The sequence below is a fragment of the Mchenga conophoros genome, linkage group LG4, assembly GCF_057382185.1.
Source record: "Mchenga conophoros isolate Kocher_MC1m ecotype Shallow Benthic linkage group LG4, M_conophoros_male_GT1.1, whole genome shotgun sequence".
Taxonomy (NCBI): domain Eukaryota; kingdom Metazoa; phylum Chordata; class Actinopteri; order Cichliformes; family Cichlidae; genus Mchenga; species Mchenga conophoros.
Genome location: NC_140529.1, coordinates 23657928 through 23675422, shown reverse-complemented (window position 1 = coordinate 23675422; position 17495 = coordinate 23657928). Strand labels below are relative to the sequence as shown.

The following is a 17495-nucleotide window of genomic DNA, read 5'->3' as shown; positions in this document are numbered from 1 at the left end:
TCTCTCTTTGATCGCTTTACTATGCCGCTTGTTTCAAACATAAGCATAGAAATACATAGAACTTCCAAGTTAACTTTGGACTAGGAAAAAAAATGGTTCCCAAGTGCAAGCAAGCCAAGTTATGATCTTATTTAGTCACTGCCACTTCTCTTAAGTTTCTGTCAGTCCTGCACACACTTGAGGATCAGTCAAAAACCTGACTTTTCTTGCCCACAGCTAATTGCGGAGCTACAGACGTCTGTATGTGATTCAAAGGAGGAGGCGATACGTCTGCAGACAGCAATGGAGAAGCAGCTAAAAGAGGCCAGTGCTCGCTGGGAAGAGGAAAGAAAGACAGTAACCCACCGTGCCGATCAGACCCACAAGGTCAGTGTTGGAAACCACACACTTTAATAATTACATCACTCAGCACTGAGCAACAGGTATTTCTTCACATTCTATGATCCAAGTATGCAAGGTGGCACATGCCCCTTCTCTACAGGTCTCATTATAAGCAGCTTTAATCATTTGTGTCCATTTATTAGGTGTGTGGTCCAGCAGTACTCTGTATTATTAAAGCTTTCAGTGGTATACTGCAGTGTTCCTACTCTGTCTTGTGACAGTTGTTAGGGTTGGAAGTTTAAATTTGAACACACCAGATATGATGAGTCCCCGTATTGTTGTATAGAGACGAAAGAGCTTGAGAAACACTGCTTTCATGTTACTTAATCGAATGAGCGTTATAATTTTAAAAAAATGAGAGAGTAGGAAGTGGTTTGCATGAGAATTACCACCTCAATAATCAATGCCAAGGTTCTCAAATAGAAACGAGTGGATTGCCCACTTTGAGTTGGGAATGAGTTGAGTTCAAGTGTCTTATAGACTTGCTTAAGATTAGACAGTGGAACAGGAAATTGACAAGCAGATTGGTGCAACATCTGCAGTGATACAGACACTTTTACTGTCTGTGGAAAAGAGAAAGCTGAGGTAAAGCCAATCGATTTAAAATTCCTCCCCTCACCTGTGGCTAAGGGTATGAAGCTCTGGCAAAGGACTGAAAGAATACGGTTTTAGATACAGACAGCAGAAATCATCCTTCTCTAAAGGGTGTCTAGGCCAAGACTTAGAGATATGGTAAGGATCTCAGTCACCCAGAGGTGCTCAGGGTAGTGCCAATTTTTGACTGCACTGATAGGAGCCAGTTGTGGTGGTTTGGACATGTGACTCAGATGCCTCCTGAATGTGGTGCTTTGGACATGCTCAACTGGGAGGAGATCCCAGTCCTGACCCAGGGCACACTGGAGAGATTCTGTCTCTTAGCCAGGTTGGGAACAGTAATAATAATAATGGACTGCATTTATATAGCGCTTTTCGGGGCCCTCAAAGCGCTGTACAGTTCCACTATTCATTCACTCTCACATTCACACACTGGTGGAGGCAAGCTACAGTTGTAGCCACAGCTGCCCTGGGGCAGACTGACAGAAGCGAGGCAAGTAAGCAGTAGAAAAAATGGAAGGAATTTTATAAAATACATATTTCCTAAAATTTCTAAACTATAATTAGTTCACTAACAGACCTGAATTTATAGTCAATATTATTGTTTTCAGTTACATTTTTAGCTGCTATAACACATATTACACTTTTGTCACAAGTCCTAGAGACAGGTTGTCAGCCTCTGGTTGCTAAGGAAAAATGTGTGTTCCTCAGTTAGTTGGTGGGTAGTTTCTGGAAGTTTGGGCCTCACTGTTCACAGTTTCACTACAGCTTCGACAAGCAGTTTGCAAGTGTTTGCAAACAAGTTGGTGTCTTCAACACAATCAATAGGCAACCAGGCAAGGACGTTCTTGTATATTTCTTTGAGACCTGTTTCACTTAGTAACAGCAAGCGACCGCTCACCAACCAATCTGGGAATGTTTTCTCAGGACGGATGCTTGGCAGGAGAAGCGTTTTGAGTAACCAAACCCTCACAAAAACCTGAACTTACTTTTTATGTCAGTAAATGTAAATACACTATTAACTATGATGGAGGTTACCACTAACAAAAAATACAGGAGCTTCTGTCCAAAGTGCCAGCCACTTTAATAGTTCATTCTGATTCAGTAAAAGGACTAGATGTTACAATCCCTGATAATGCATTATTAAGAGAGGATGATAAAGTCCCAGCAGTCACACAGTTCCTCTTCTCAGTGGTCTTTGCAGTGTTTGGTATATCTAAAGTATCTTTACACCAGCAGAACTGGGGGTATGTCAGTAAACGTCGTGCTCTAAAAAAGCCTCGTCTGGATTTCACTTTTATAGAGTAGACACGGGACGCTTTTCTTTAGTTAAAGCGCACTGCCTGTTTGTATGCATGTGCTCTGTCATTTTTATGGCTCGCTGCAAACTCCATAGTGACTTTAAGTGGCTCGTGTGCTCTGTGTCTGGCTGAATCTTATAAATCTCTCTGTTTCACCCAACGTCTTAAGTCATAGCCCCTCTTTATCATTCCTGACAATCCCTTTTACTGTTAAACTTTACACTTTGGCACATTTCTTTTAACATTTTACTCTCTTTTTTTTCTCTTTTGCTTCTGTAAAAAATGTAATGTTTTATATTAATAAAAAAAAAGAGAGATGTGTTAATCCTTTTCCCTGATCCATGTGGATTTCTTTTAAGGAATCGGCTTCTTGTATTCCTCTTCTTCCCAGAAGCTGAATGGAGTGCAGTTGAAGTAGCAGTTGACTGGGTGTGGCTCACTTTAAAAAGACTTGTTGTGTCTGGGATCAGGACATATTTCCAAACACAACCTTGTCTGTTTGTGGCTGGAGCTGTCTCATATAGTAAAGAGGCAGGTCCGTGAGCCTCTCTTCAGAGCTCTTCTCCTTCCAGGCCCTGGAATCCCAGGCCCTCCTCGCTCAGACGTGCACAAAAGCAACCTGTTTTCTATGAAATTACTAGTCCGGCCCCCACACTCAATTATTGTGTTGTCATTTTTATCCATATGTGATTAACGGTAAAGGCTCGTTGTAGTCCTTTGAGTCCAGATACATCAGCAAAGCCCTGTTTAGTTTCTGTCTGGACTGATATATCTTTACTTCCCTTACACTCATTCTTATGATACAATGATACAATAAAACTTCAGGAAGTTTTTTTTTTTAATGCAACAGCATTAAGAAGTACAGTAGAAACTGACCTAACAACTCAACATTCACTGACACTCGACATTTATTCAAATGAATTTGATACCGTCTTGAGTCTTGCTTACTGAAATGTTTCCACTGATCCTTAAAAAGAACTTTTAAAAGTACCTTTTTTTAAATAAAACTATTTAAATTTTACAAACAGGTGACACCTGAATGAGCGACTTCTTACTGCTGGATTATTTATTAAATTACTAGTGCTGTCAGCATTAATCTTGTCAAAATGACGTTAACACCATAACCGCATTAATGTGGCAAATCTCCGTTAGCGAGGGACTGGACGGCGCTAACGCTTTAACAAGCTTACCGCGCTAACGCATTGACACCATGCAGCCCCGTTTGGACGAATTCCAATTATACTTTACAAAATATCAGGGCTTTATGTATTAAAATGTCTAATTGGTAACATCAGTTATTGAAATATAATTGCAGGTGTTATTCATAACTTTATACAATCTCAGCCGTGTACTAGATTAGTTAGGACTTAATGATAAAACAGCAAAGAGACCTGTGGAAGTGCCTAATATCAGCAGTAATGATAATAATATTAAAATGTCATCCAGTGTATTAAGTGCTGACTCCAAAGAACATCACTGGCATCGCCATACAACTCCAAATTAGCAAGCGTTACACGAGTTTACGTCCCTGGAATTTGTAGCTGCAACATTTGAATGAAAAAGAAACTTTCAAATCACATTCAGGGAAAGTTCATCATTCACTGTGCTGGGTGACAGTGTCTGTGAATCATGCTTTCGACCCTACAACAAGTTCAGCACCACTACCAATGTTTCATGTCATCATGGGGCAAGTGTAAGGACATATGGCGAGAACTGGCAGGAAAAGAGACGTGCAGGAAAATGTTTTAGCTGTTGAGGCCTGTGTGAAATTGGTAAAGTGCTGACATTCAAAAAGTGACTTTCAGCTCCTCTCCTGCCACAAGGGGTCACCACAACAGGTAGCTCCACATGCTTGCTTTGGTAGACTATTGCGCCAGATGCGCTTCTTTGCAACCCCAAAGGGGATTGATAAAGAGCTGGCATTAGCAAAACAAAAAATATGACGTCAGTAGAGGTCTGCTGCTAGCATATTATCAGCTACCGTACAGTTAACTCTGTTCATTAAAGCCTTATAGTATACTCTTGCACACAGGCACAGGGACACCCGAGTAGTACTTCCCGTTATGCTTCCTCTGAAGGGCACATGGACAGTTACTGCATTGTAACTGAGTCTCTGTGGGCGAGTCCTCTCCATCACAAAGAGTTTTTATCAACATGGACTCTTCTGCTCATCGTCTAATGATGAAATTTCAATCATTCAGACTCTAGCAGACTTGCGGATGCAGACGCATATCAAAACCTTAAGTATTCAGTGAGTCTCAGTAAGACAGCACCACTCCTATAAGTCAAACAGACTAAGATCTGGCTTGCATCATAAAGACATTCACTTCTGGCAGAGATAAATCAGGAAGCATTGCAAAAATTGATGGCTGGTTGGTCTGCTGTGGAAATCATTTCAGTCTTAAAAGGTGTTTGATTTAAAAAAAAAATATTTGCGACATTGGATACATTTCCACATTGTTCGCTCAGTGTCTAAATTAAACATCAGAACTGTAGAAGAATTCTTATGTGATTCAATTACTGGCCAAACGCTCACATACATGGTGACATGTTGATTAAGGAATTGGTTACTGTCTGTGTCGCACTGTAGCATGCAACACTTGTAGATCACATCGTGCTTTTGTTGTAATCTAAGTGCAACATGACACAGTAACACGCACGTGCCGACTTCCCCGTTGTGTGCGGTTTTACAAGACACGGGCCTTAGCATCTCTGTTTGGAGGAGACGGCAGCTTTCTGTTTCCATTATCTGTGTGCTCATTATTATGATCCCCGTGTATTAACCACCTGCTAACGAGGCTCTAATTAATGGTTGAATTGCTTATTAAAGGCCAGACGTGAGGGGGAGAAGTGAACGGGGGAGAGTAAAGTAAGATTAGACAAACATCAAATAAACTGAGAGAAAGTAAAGCCGTAAAACAAAGATTTGTTGTGATCTTGAAAGAGAAGGTTGAGATCCCATACAGTGAAGGAGAAGAAAGGGAAACGACGGAGGACGTGTGAGGATTGAGACGAAAGGAGGAAAGAGCAGGGGAGAAAAAAAAGAAAGAGATGGTGGAGAGCTGTCAGTGGGCCATCGGAGGGAGTGTGTCGCCTGCTGACATTGTTTCCACGCTGCTCACTTCAAAGGGCTCGGATTATGAAGAGAGCGAGGGGCTTCAGACAATGGGAGGGGAAGAAAATAACATCAAAGTTAGCCGTGCATTTGAATTGGGATAATCCCAAAACAGTTGTTCTGAATGCATGCTGCACCAGATCAGATGTCCCTTTTTCTTTTTTCTTTTCCTCGCCAGCCCCATTCTGCCGTTTCTAGCCTGAATTTAGCTCCCTCTGTGGCTCTACTGTACTTGGACTTCTTAAATGTGGGTGTTAACTGCAGAGACCTTTGTATCTCATAAACCCTTTTTTTAGAACAGCGGCAGTACAGTTAAGTATGCTCATTATCTTCCTTTTTTCGTACACATGACGTTTAGGTGGAGTAGTGTATCCGTGCGGTGTGTGCGTGGGAGCGTGCTATGTGTGTGCGTACGTACATAGGGCGAGCTTTAGTGTCTGTCTGCTTGCCATGTTGTTGCAGACGGGGCGCTTAGCTTTGCTTTCCCAGGCACATTTTTGCTTGAGTCGCAAATAGGTTAAATGTTGAAGTGTGTGTTGCAAACAGTTGCAGACGGTGCCCTGGTCCAGGATAATGAGCAGACTCAGCCTCTAAATCTGCTGAACTGAACCTACTTTTAGCTTGTTGTTTTATTTAATATTTTCTTTTTTGGCTCAAACTCAATTTTTGCAAAATATGCAAATCAAATGAGCAGAATAAACAGAAGCGCATTCATTAGAAAGCTCGAGTGTCATAAATGGTACCTTCACCTTTCTCCCTAATGTCATTTTTTATGAGTAATATCCCATATACAGTGTAGTCATATTAAAATGTGGTAAATAACTCTAGACTGAAATTTAAGGAGGGAGTTTGGCACCGTGAAGCCCCATGTGGAAGCCTTCTGCTCGGTATATTGGCCTTTGAACACCGTACACCCATACAGTGGCATCCTACTAATCGCGATGTCGGGCCACCATAAAACATGCCAGATTTTATAGGTCTTTTTTTAACGCTAATCTGCAAAATTAATTATTAAGACTTATATGGAGACTATTTATTTATATATCAATTAATTCATGAGACTTCTTTTGCAACCATTGGAGTCGCCCGCTTATGGCCAAAAGGAGAAATACAGATTTATGTTGTTGACTTCACTTTTCAGGCCAGAAGCCATCTATTATATACAGTCTATGGTGGTGACTCACCATTCCTAATCCAGTTAATTTTAGAGTGCCAATTATCTCATAACAGTTGGCAAGTCTCGTTGAGTGCACTGGAACCTGGCTGGTGTCAAAGGACTGTGCAAGGTGAAAGCTATACAATGCTCTCTGTTTGTTTTCACGCGTCCTGATGCATAGGGTTAGAGGTAAATGTGTTTAATAGTGAGGTTATCTGGATTATTTGACCACATGATGTGTGTCTATGTGGCCGTGTTTGCAGGTAGTGTCTTTTCTTTTCTTTTCTTTTTGGTCTGTGTGTTCATGTGTGTGTCAGACCGTATTTATGAGTGTGCATGTACACTTGCCTGAAATGTGCAGCTGCCAAATCTGACAGAACTGAAGCCCACATTAGCTTGCCAAGAAAAAAGGTACAAAGACACACACACACACATTCACACACATACACACGGCTTGTCTCTACCCTCTCTCAGAGCCTATCTTCCCAACTCTGTATCTTTCGAACTCTTTCTGTCTCAAACTCTGACTACACACACACACATACACAAGCACACATGCTCACCTCGCCCTGCCAAAAGGGAGAGGTGGCTGGTGAATAAACAATGGCACTCCGCCCATAGTGTCACCCGCCTGGGCTTTGATCAGCACCGCTGTTCCTGCTCCCCACAGCAGTGCTTCCTGTCTTTCTGCCTGCCGAATGTTGCCACGCACGTCCCCCGAAACGCACGCACGCACACACACACACACACACACACCTCTGTAACTTAGTGTTCGTGGACCTACATACACTCTCTTTCTCCCATTTTCTTCTCACTAAGTCTTTATCTGTGTCTTTCCCTCCCTCAAACTCTCCCACAAACACAGCTTTGAGTTAGTGCCCTTGTCTCTACAGTACATCTTCCAATAGTATTGCATTCTCTAACATACACCCACATATATTCAGTGTTTTCAGACACACACACACACACACACTGAAGACAGGGATACACACCTTTGATCCAGGCTCCTCCAGCAGTAGCTTCTAGTGCGAGTCAAAGAGAAGGTCCTGTTGTAGTGTCCTCTGGGTGAAGTGACAGGAGACACATTACATAATGCAACAGTGACCATTGTCTCACAGTGTTTGAGGATGAGAGTGAATATGTGAGGTGCACTGTTCTTTGTGCATTAGACAGTGTGTTTCTTGGTTAAATTTGCAGTAGATGTAGTCCATGTGATCTAGACGCTGTTTTTTTTTGTGCATGCATAATAATGAGGGATCCTGTGCATGCACACACGCACACACAGCCATACAAACATGCACACATTAAGGAGGCTAGTTGTAGCAACTGCAGTTTGTCTGTAGTTCTGTAGTTATATATGCATTAGTTTCTGAGGGGGTTGAAAGGATGACTTTGCCTGTGGGAAGGAATGGCAGCAGTGGATCAAGAACAGGTGTGCTGGATACTCTCTGTAGCAGAGGCAAAGAGCTGCTTCAGTAGTTGTGTGTGTGTACGCGAGTGTCCATTTGTCTCCCGTGTTTCTGTGTCCGTCCACGTCCTTCAACACATCCGAGTTCTTTGTGTCAACCTTGAACTGCACATTTTTTTGTTAACCATCTGAACCATCATTTTCCTCTCTTTCTTCTTCTTCTCTTTCCTCTGTGTGTGTATGTGTGTGGGCATGAATACAGTTTTCATTTGTGTTGTGTGTTTGGTATCTGAAATGGTTGATGTTACTTGCTGAAAATAAAATAAACTGCTCTTTACTTTTAGCTAGGTTTAGGTTTATTGGTCCAGTTAGCCAAAATATATGTAACTGTTTATGCTAACAACAGATTAAGTTAACTCAGAAAATGTTATGTGATTTGTGGAATTATCTGAACTTGTGGTTTAAAGATGTGAGACTCATAACCCCTCTTTGGTATGACACAGCAATGAGGGAGGGTCTGTAGTTATCCATTATCAGCCCTCAACTTGGTCCATGACGTTCCTCTCAGCCACCGTTGGACCCTGGTCAGATACTGGCTAGCTTTGGTAGGGATGTTTACATGTCTTTTGACCAACTGGCAATACAGAGACGAGAGAATGGTGAGCACAGAGCGCCACTTCCTGTTCTCTTGCTTCAAAGTCGGTGTTTTTGTTTTTACGTGGGTTTTTTGGTTAGATGCTTGAAATAAGATCTGTGGTTAACGTGTTTTAGACATTTTCCAGTTTCGTTCTACAACATAAAAAAACCTCAGTCAATAATCCGCCTGTAAATGTTGAAGAAGCACCAGCAAGTAGCTAAATGAGACTAGAGAAGAGACTGAAAGGCTGTAGTGATGATGACACTGTGACACTGAGAGAGCTAAAAGAGGCATTCAGTAACCTTTCTGTTTCGGTGGCTTTTTGTTTTGAGTCACTTTTATTTAAATCTGTGGTTTCCTCCAACGACTTTCTCACTTCCTGGGTGTGTTTGTTAGCATCACTAATAAAAGTATATTTCTTAATATAGGAGCAAACACACTGGGGCACTTCTTGTACTCGTGCCCCACCGATGGCTGTTGTTCTCTTAAATCTTAACTCCGTGCTGTCAAGTAAGCCCACATTCCAACTTCCAGCTAATTCCGGTTTGTCCTTTATGTCAGCATCAGCATTAGCCAGAAAGTTATAGTCTTGGATCTGTATACACACTGTATTTATAGCACGTGTGAAAGCGAAGGTTGCTCTCCCTCTTTTTTTCTTTCCCACTCTTTTCTGTATGCATTTGTGTGCGTGCGTGCGTGCTTGCTCCACACGTGTGCATTGTGTCGGCTGATTGATGAGTTTTCCGGCCATGGGGCCGATTCCCAGCAGCGTTTGATCCACATATCAGAGGAGGTGGAAGTAGAAGAAAGATAACATTCCAGGATGCTATAAAAGAACGTGGGAAGTAGAGTAGCTCATAGAGAGCATATTTGCAGACAACAAATGGAAATTACTCACCAAACCACAAACCTTATGCAATGTACAAAGAAACCAAGAGCTCTTTTGCGCTTTGGCTTGGGCTCCTCAGTTTGAAGGATACCATAGAACTTGGCTGAGGTCACAGATTGCATAATATCACTTAATAAGAGCTACAAGAGTTAGCGATATAGTTCAGAAAACCACTAAAATTGTCAGTACGTTCAATGCAAGATATTTTTTGGCATTCACAGAATGGTGATTTACTATTTTAATAGCCACATCATTATTTATTGTTGTAACCACTTATTTTTATTTTAATATAAATTACAGTGCTGTACAGTGGTTAGCCATCAGCAGGACACCAGATTGATTCTGTGCAGTGAAACGATATTAAATAGATGTGTATCGCATAATCTTGATTTTTTAAAATCCTGGTAAGAATCTGAGGATTTACTCCTAAATCAAAAGAGCACCTATGTTTCATAAGATGTTGTCAAGAGTTTTTAGAATGCACTTCATATGCGTCCTTTTCGATAAGCAGAACAAATGCACGAATGCCCACACACAAACGCACACACACAGCAGGCATATGGTGTATGTTTTATAGTCGTTTCCTATTCTCTTTCTAGCGCAGCTCACAGCAGCTGAAAGAGACGGGAAGACCGAGAACAGCGCGTTCCCCCCAGTGGGCACAGCTCGGTTGCAACATGTCTTCATTAGCGTGGCAATTGTCTTACTATTTTCATCAGTACCAGAAAAGACGGGCAAGATAACCGTTTGATTTACTGCTCAGGAGTTTCTCCACAACTGCTGCCATCACGCTATCTTCCCACTTTACTTCTAAATCAACTCTGGGAAGAAGAACTGAAAAGCATTAAAGCACTGAAAGCAAATCAATTCACACCAACATCGGTGTTATCTTTCAGTGGGGCTGTCCTGGTCGACTTGCTAAACCACTTTTCTTTTTCTTTTTTTCATTCCTACACACAGACAAGACAGACCAACAGCAAAGCAAAAGTTTCTCTTCTCTTAACACCTCAGGAGGGAGACCTCTCTCCTCCTCCTACAGCTTCTCTCTTACACTCACTTTTTTACCTTTCCCACAATCCTTTGATAAAAGTGCAGATAAAAGAAAGTCTGTGCTCATCTCTCTGGCCATCCATCTCTCCTTGAGGTTAGCACCTCCTTTATTATTTACTATTAGATCAGTAGTGTGTGTGTGTGTGTGTGTGTGTGTGTGTGTGTGTGTGTGTGTGTGTGTGTGTGTGTGTGTGTGTGTGTGTGTGTGTGTGGGCGCAATCCACAAACTGTCTCTGCTTATGTATGTCTGTGTGCTTTGTGCGCCTTGTGTATGTATCTGCTCCTACCCTTGTCTGTGTGTGTGTGTGTGTGTGTGTGTGTGTGTGTGTGTGTGTGTGTGTCCTTGGCTGGAGGCGGTGCAGTGTGAGGTTTTTGCTGCTGTCTGAAGTCGTCCAGCCTCAGTGTCATTAGAGGATCTCTTTAATCCAGACTTTGGGAGAAACTTCTGACAGCACGCTGCAAATAGAAGGCCCCGCCGCACATGAAGAGCAGCTCAGCTCCTAACAAAACACCAAGTTTAAAGAGGCCCCTGGCCTTTTTTCCTCCTCCCACTATTCCCTCCCTTCTTTCTTCTTTGCTTTTCTTTTTTTTTCTCCTTGCCCTCTGTTGCTTTTACTTCACCCTGGGGAAACATGCTCGCCTTATCTGCGCAGGAGGACCACCCAGGAAAGATGACTAAGGCATCGTTGTGCCTGTGTGACGCCGCGTGTATGTTTGTGTGCGTACGACGCAGTAACTGCGCACTCATTTGACTGCAGAGTGTAGCGCTCACATTTTTAGAACTTTTGCTGTTAATATTAATGCATGCCTATACCTGTATGGATCGCTCTGAGCGGTGTGTTTGTTGGTGCTTGTGTGCGCGTGTGCCTCGCTAATCCTTTGAGCCAAAGTTTGGAATGAAAGGCAGAGGCACTTTGCTGATGGAGAGGTGAGAGAGACCTCTAAGCCCCCAACCGATGTACCGTGCGCCAGAAGTAGAACCGCTGCCCCTATCTCTTCACTCCGGCCACGTGTTTTTTTTTCTTCTCCTTCACGTCCCTCCTCCTCTTCGGTATCTTGCTGTTTCTCATTTTTCACCTTTCTGAACTTTCTCTCCTCTTGCACTCTTCTGGATGCGGTCACATTTCTCTTGCTGTCTTCTCAAGCTTTTCCTTTGCAATTTGCTTTTCTCACTTTCTTTTTTACACCTTTCACTTTCAGGCTTCCTTCGTTCATACCCAACATCTCTTCCTAAGGAAATCAGACCCCCCTCCTCCTCCCTTACACCCCCACCCCCTCTTCCTGCCCTGTTTTCAATGATCCCAGTCAGTCTGCATGACTGATACAGACCATATCACCCTCAGCATCTGGAGACATTTTTGCTGAATATTATACACATGGTCATTCATGTACTAAAGAAAAGAACTGTGTGCGTATGTTGACTACTTGTGTGTATCTGCAGTACATGTTATATGTACAGTACAGAGTTACAACAGTGGAAGTTAGACTGAGAAAATGAAGAATCAATAATGAAGCACCAGTTGGAGGTTTTGTGTCTGAACAAGTGCCCTCATTGATTAAAGTCAAGGTCAGACAGACCATGCACATCAGCTTCAGCACAGTATCTGTTGCTAATTCGCTTAATATGACCATTGTGTCTGACGGCAATAATGACTGAGTATCTGCAGCTCTTTCTGACTCACAAAGCTGTACTGTTCATCAGCAGAAACATCCCATATGATTCTATTAATGAAGGAACCAGGGTTGAACTTTTGCACTTAGATTTGCTTTGAGTACATCAAACGTAGAACCCACAAGAAAGAGAAAAACACGTCACCAGTGGGGTCAGCCTCACTTCCCAGAAGATGAGGTCGAGAAATTTTGTGTCACATTGCGGGGAATCACTAGTGGGACAGGAAGAGATGGGTGGGGTGTGATCTGTTAAGGACGCTTATCTATATTGTCTGCAACGGTGCTGTTTTAAGAATAGTTGTAGGTGACATTAGGGTCACAGTGGGTAGGTTTTACAAGATGATAGCAGACGTTTGCAGCTTAATCATAGACTGTATATAAGAGATGGATGCAGCCAACTTGATGTTTGCCACTAGTTTTTGGTCTCTGTTGTTTGAAGCCTTCGTGTTTGCATTTTGACGACAGCTATGCTACTTTCTTTGCAGCCAGAAGTGATTATATTTTAAAAGAAACGGTGCTGCTGTTACCGAGCCTGGTTAGTAAGACACAGTTAGGTCCATATATATTTGGTAAGAGACAACTTTTTACCTCAATAAATTTTTAATTAAACAACTCTGATGCAGTGCAGACTTTCAGCTTTAATTCAGTGGGCTGAACAAAAAGATTGCATAAAAATCTGAGGGACTAAAGCGTTTTTTTAACATCGCTTCATTTCAGGGGCTCAAAAGTAATTGGACAGATTAAATACAGGAAAATAAAATGTTCATTTCTAATACTTGGTTACTACTCTATCCAAAGAACGTTTTTCCAGAACTGTGCTGGCTTTTTTAGATGTTGGGGTTTTGTTTTTTTTAGCCAAGTTCAATCTAGCCTTTCTATTCTTGGCACTTATGAGTGGCTTGCACCCTGCAGTGAACCCTCTGTATTTACCTTCATGCAGTCTTCTCTTTATAGTAGACTTGGATATTGATACGCCTACCTCCTGAGTTGTGTTGTTCACTTGGTGGGCTGTTGTGAAGGGGTTTCTCATGACCATAAAAATTATTCTCAATATCACTTCTTGGGATTGTTTATTAGCATCACTAATAAAAGTGTATTTCTTAATATTGGGGCAAACAGACTGGGGCATCCACCACTGTTGTCTTCTGTGGACCTCCAGGTGTTTTTGCGATGCTGAGTTCACCAATGCTTTCTTTCTTCCTCAGGATGTACCAAACTGTAGATCTTTCCACTTCTGATATTGTAGTAATTTCTCAGACGGGTTTTATCTGTTTTCACAGCTTTAGGATGGCTTGTTTCACCTGCATGGAGAGCTCCGTTGACCACATGTTGTCTGTTCACATCAAAATCTTCCAAATGCAAGCACCACACCTGAAATCAACTCCAGGCCCTTTAGCTGCTTAATTAATAATGACATAACAAAGGAATTGGCCACACCTGCCCATGAAAATAGCCTTTGAGTCAAATGTCCAATTACCTTTCCCTTTAAAAAGAGAGTGACACATGTTAAAGAGCTGGAACTCCTAAACCATTCATCCAATTTGAAAGATGGGAGTCTACTTATTATATAACTATATTCGGAATATGTTTCAGTAAATGGGTATAAAAAAACAAAACTTGTGTCAGTGTCCAGATATGTACTTCAGACAGAAGTACCTTGTGAACACTTTGTGTTACTGTGGGACACCGGATATGCCTGTAAATCTCGTCGTCTCTCTTTTCTAAAACTGTTAGAAGTTTGTCTCCAGCACAAACAGAAACGAAGGTACAGTCACTAAAAGAGCACTTGTTAAATGGGCCCCCTGTTGGGATGATGGTTAAAAAAAGAAATAACGGGGTGGGGGGTGGTAGAGTTACTACGAGTTTACAACATTATAAAATGAAGGTATGTAGGATATAAACCTTGTTTTTAAAAAGAAACACATTTTATTTGTCATATCACGGAAGAGAAGTGCTTTACCCACAATCCAAAGTTGAAATGGTCACTGTTACCATGGGAAAGTATTTTTTAAGATTTTTTTTTCTACACTCTCCCAAATGTTTAATTCGTCTCAAGAGACCATCACCACAATAAGCTGTGCATCTCTCTCTGCCCCTCTCCTCCAAACCCACTCCCACCCAAAAATAAATACTAGTCCTTGCATGCCTTCTCTACACTACCACTACAGCTACTTAAAGCTCTTGTAATTCATGTCAACTCCACTGAAAATGCTTTTCTTAGTGTCACTGAGACTTTGATTCGTCAGTAAACAAAATGAAATGATGAAATCAAAGGCAAAGGCTTTCACAGAATGGAGATGTAGGCTACAGTGGGGTTGTGACTAGTTAAGAAATACCCTGATTAATAGGATAAGCACGCTGGAAATGGGCCGCCTTTCATGTTGAAGAGCTGAAACTGACCTCGACGTGCTCTAGAGTCATGTTGGCCGATTAATGTGTGCTGAGAGGGGAAAAAAATCCAACTACCAGAAGCCTAAATGAAGCCTAAATCACCTGCGTCAGTGCAGTTGAGGTTAGTTCACACTGTGTTTTAAATTAGTGAAAGAAAATGGTCATATATGAGATAAAATTGCCAAGAGGATCAGACACTGTGAAATCGGAGTGTATTCAGTATAAAAATCTAACTAACAAATCCAAGTCTGTGTTTCTTTTTTTTTTTTTACTTCGTGGTGTAGTTTCCAGAGAAGCTCTACCTAAAAGTTCACCCCGGCCCTAAAGCCTTGCAGTCTGCGCATGATTTATGTCAGTGGACTGAATCGTAGATCAGGCGGTCATGCCTATCACCTGGACTACGTTTCCCTCGGCTCGGAGAATCAACAAGTCAACACCTGGCCTGCTCACTCAACTCCAGTGGGGGGAGACACTGTGGATATTGATGTTAGCCAGTGCTACACTCACACTTCTTGGAGGTGTGTGTGCATGCAAGTGTAAATGCACGCCCGTGCTTTCATCTTAAGATATTTGTGTGTGTGTGTGTGTGTGTGTGTGTGTGTGTGTGTGTGTGTGTGTGTGTGTGCACACGCACACTTGCACGTGTGTACATATCAGTCCCTGCTTTCCATGCAGGCTAATCAAAGATGAAGTGTCCACATGTGCACTCGGAACATCTGGTTCTGGGTCGTACGCAGGAACTGTGCTTTGCTATCACTTACGGGCAGAAAGGGGGGGAAACTGCTTTGTGCGTTTCTTTTTCTTTCTTTTTTTTTATTCTTCTTTCTTGCCTGAGTCTTAGAAAGCAAAATAGATTGAATTCTTTATTGGTACCTTGTGGGGAAATTTGATCGGCACAGGTACTGGAATACATGCGAGAGGGCTCGTTATCCACTAAATGATACAGTGTATGTTTCTTAGTACTGCCAAGGAAAGGAATAAGAACTGCAGCTTTATAAAAGACTAGAAAGTTTGTTTGTTTCCATACTGGGGAAGTCTTTCTTTATGCCCTTGTCTAAAAATAAGTTTAGGGTTAATGAGGGCAGCTTCATAGTAATTACTGAGATTGCTTTGTTAATAGCCTTTTACCTCCCAAAAAGTAATCACAAGCTGTATCTCTCTTCATTGTCCTTCTGTCTATGTTTGTGTACTCTATATTCCTATTAGTTTTCTCCATCTACTTGTTTTTTTTAGCTCTGGTCTTGAGTCTGGTGTAGCCTCTTATTGAGATAAAGCGTGCATCTGTTTGCAATCTCAAATGTAACTGCAGATTAATGTCTATCAATTTGTGCCACGTAACACTTAACGCCACACCGAATTCGAAATGTTTTTCTCTTTGCGTCAGTCAGCTGACTGACTGTCTCTCCCTTCCCTCAGGCTCTGCAGGAAAAGGTGGAAAGTCTACAGAGACAGCTGCACTTGGCAGAGAAGAATCTGCTAAGCAAAGAGCTGGAGACTGAAGAGAAGGTGACAAGTTTCTCTTTTTCTCTCCATATCTCACCATCTCTTTCAAATGCTTCTGAGAAATGTACGAATGAGGCAAGACCGCCTTACCCAAACTGATTCTCTCGCCAACAGTATTGCTACATCCCTCTCGCTGCCCAGCATTACCTTTTTTAACCCTTTTTCATCAGAATTCCTTTTGGTTCGTGCAAGCACACAAGGCCTCATCTTTGGCCCCTCGTCATCTTATGTCACCAGTCCCTCCCTCCCAATTTACCAACCTTACTTGATCCTCCAGGGGGCCACAAAAGGCAAACAAAATAGATTTCCCCCCTTCCTTTCCTGCCCTCCCCTCATCACTCTGCCATCTCTCGTTCTCCTGTTCACAACCAGAGATATGCCCCCTCGCACATTTCCCAAATTCCTTGAGATCTGGCTTCAAGAGCCAGCGCCTAGGGCCAGGAATGCCACCGCTGCCTGCGTTCAAAAGGGAAGCCTCTGTGTGCACACATGCCGACAAACACACACCCACAGCTCTCTAGAGCGCCCTGTAATCAGGCTCTGTTTTGACCTTGACACACACAGAGAAGAAAGCACTAATGACTACACTCACACAGGAGGTTGTTCTTTTGTACTGTGGTATGTACACCAAAGGCATTCGCTCTCCTGCGTCCCCCTCTGATCCACCCACTGACCCTTGTACACACTTCACACACCCATTGCGCACCTCAGTGTCCAGCCTTCGCAAATTTTCAGGAAGAGTCCAGAGGTTTTTAGGAGCCATTGATCACTGTGCCAGTCCCAGAAGCAGGGTCATATGGTTTCCTATGACTTAGGAGCCGCTGAATCAGGAATCTACCTGCTCCCATGTCAGGTGAGGGGTTGGGTTGAAATTTCTGAGTGTTTTCAGCATTAATAAGTATCTCTGTATATCATAAAGTATACTTAAAGTGAGTGTATGATTCCTCATTTGTTTTAGGGGTCCTCAGTCCACACCCTCACTGCGTGAAGTGTGCATCTTGTAGCTCTGAGGCTGCCCTCTCTTTACACCAACTTTCTTCTGACTGGCTGAGGCTGCTGTGCTTGAGATGACCATATTAATTACATCCACTGTTGCTGACATCACACAGATGCAGACTTGAAAAAAGCTGTCTGAAACCAAGTGTTTATAAAACAGTCTGAATTTAGTCCATTGTAACAGTTGTATGACAGAAATTAATGGAACACAAACTAGTTCCCCTTAAAGGGTACAGCTGTTGTATTGCAACTTCCACAGTGTTCTCCTCTTTTGCAAAGCTTCATCACAGTTTTATTAGTCTTGCTAAATTTTTGATTGCGGTGCCACTAAGATACATGAATTATGATGCTGATTCCAAAAATGTTGCCTTCTGAAGCAAAAACAGCAACACTGCGATTGAAG

At 42.3% G+C, this 17495-nt stretch overlaps 1 protein-coding gene across 6 annotated transcripts in view; it reads left to right on the top strand.

The window, feature by feature from the left end:
* cep112 (centrosomal protein 112) overlaps positions 1 to 17495 on the top strand; it is a 128861-nt gene that overhangs the window by 98153 nt on the left and 13213 nt on the right. For all 6 annotated transcript variants that reach the window (XM_085271130.1, XM_085271134.1, XM_085271132.1 and 3 more), the window contains 2 exons: positions 217 to 366; positions 16010 to 16099. In XM_085271130.1, the coding sequence (XP_085127256.1) occupies positions 217 to 366; positions 16010 to 16099 (240 nt within the window). The remainder of the gene's footprint in view (positions 1 to 216; positions 367 to 16009; positions 16100 to 17495) is intronic.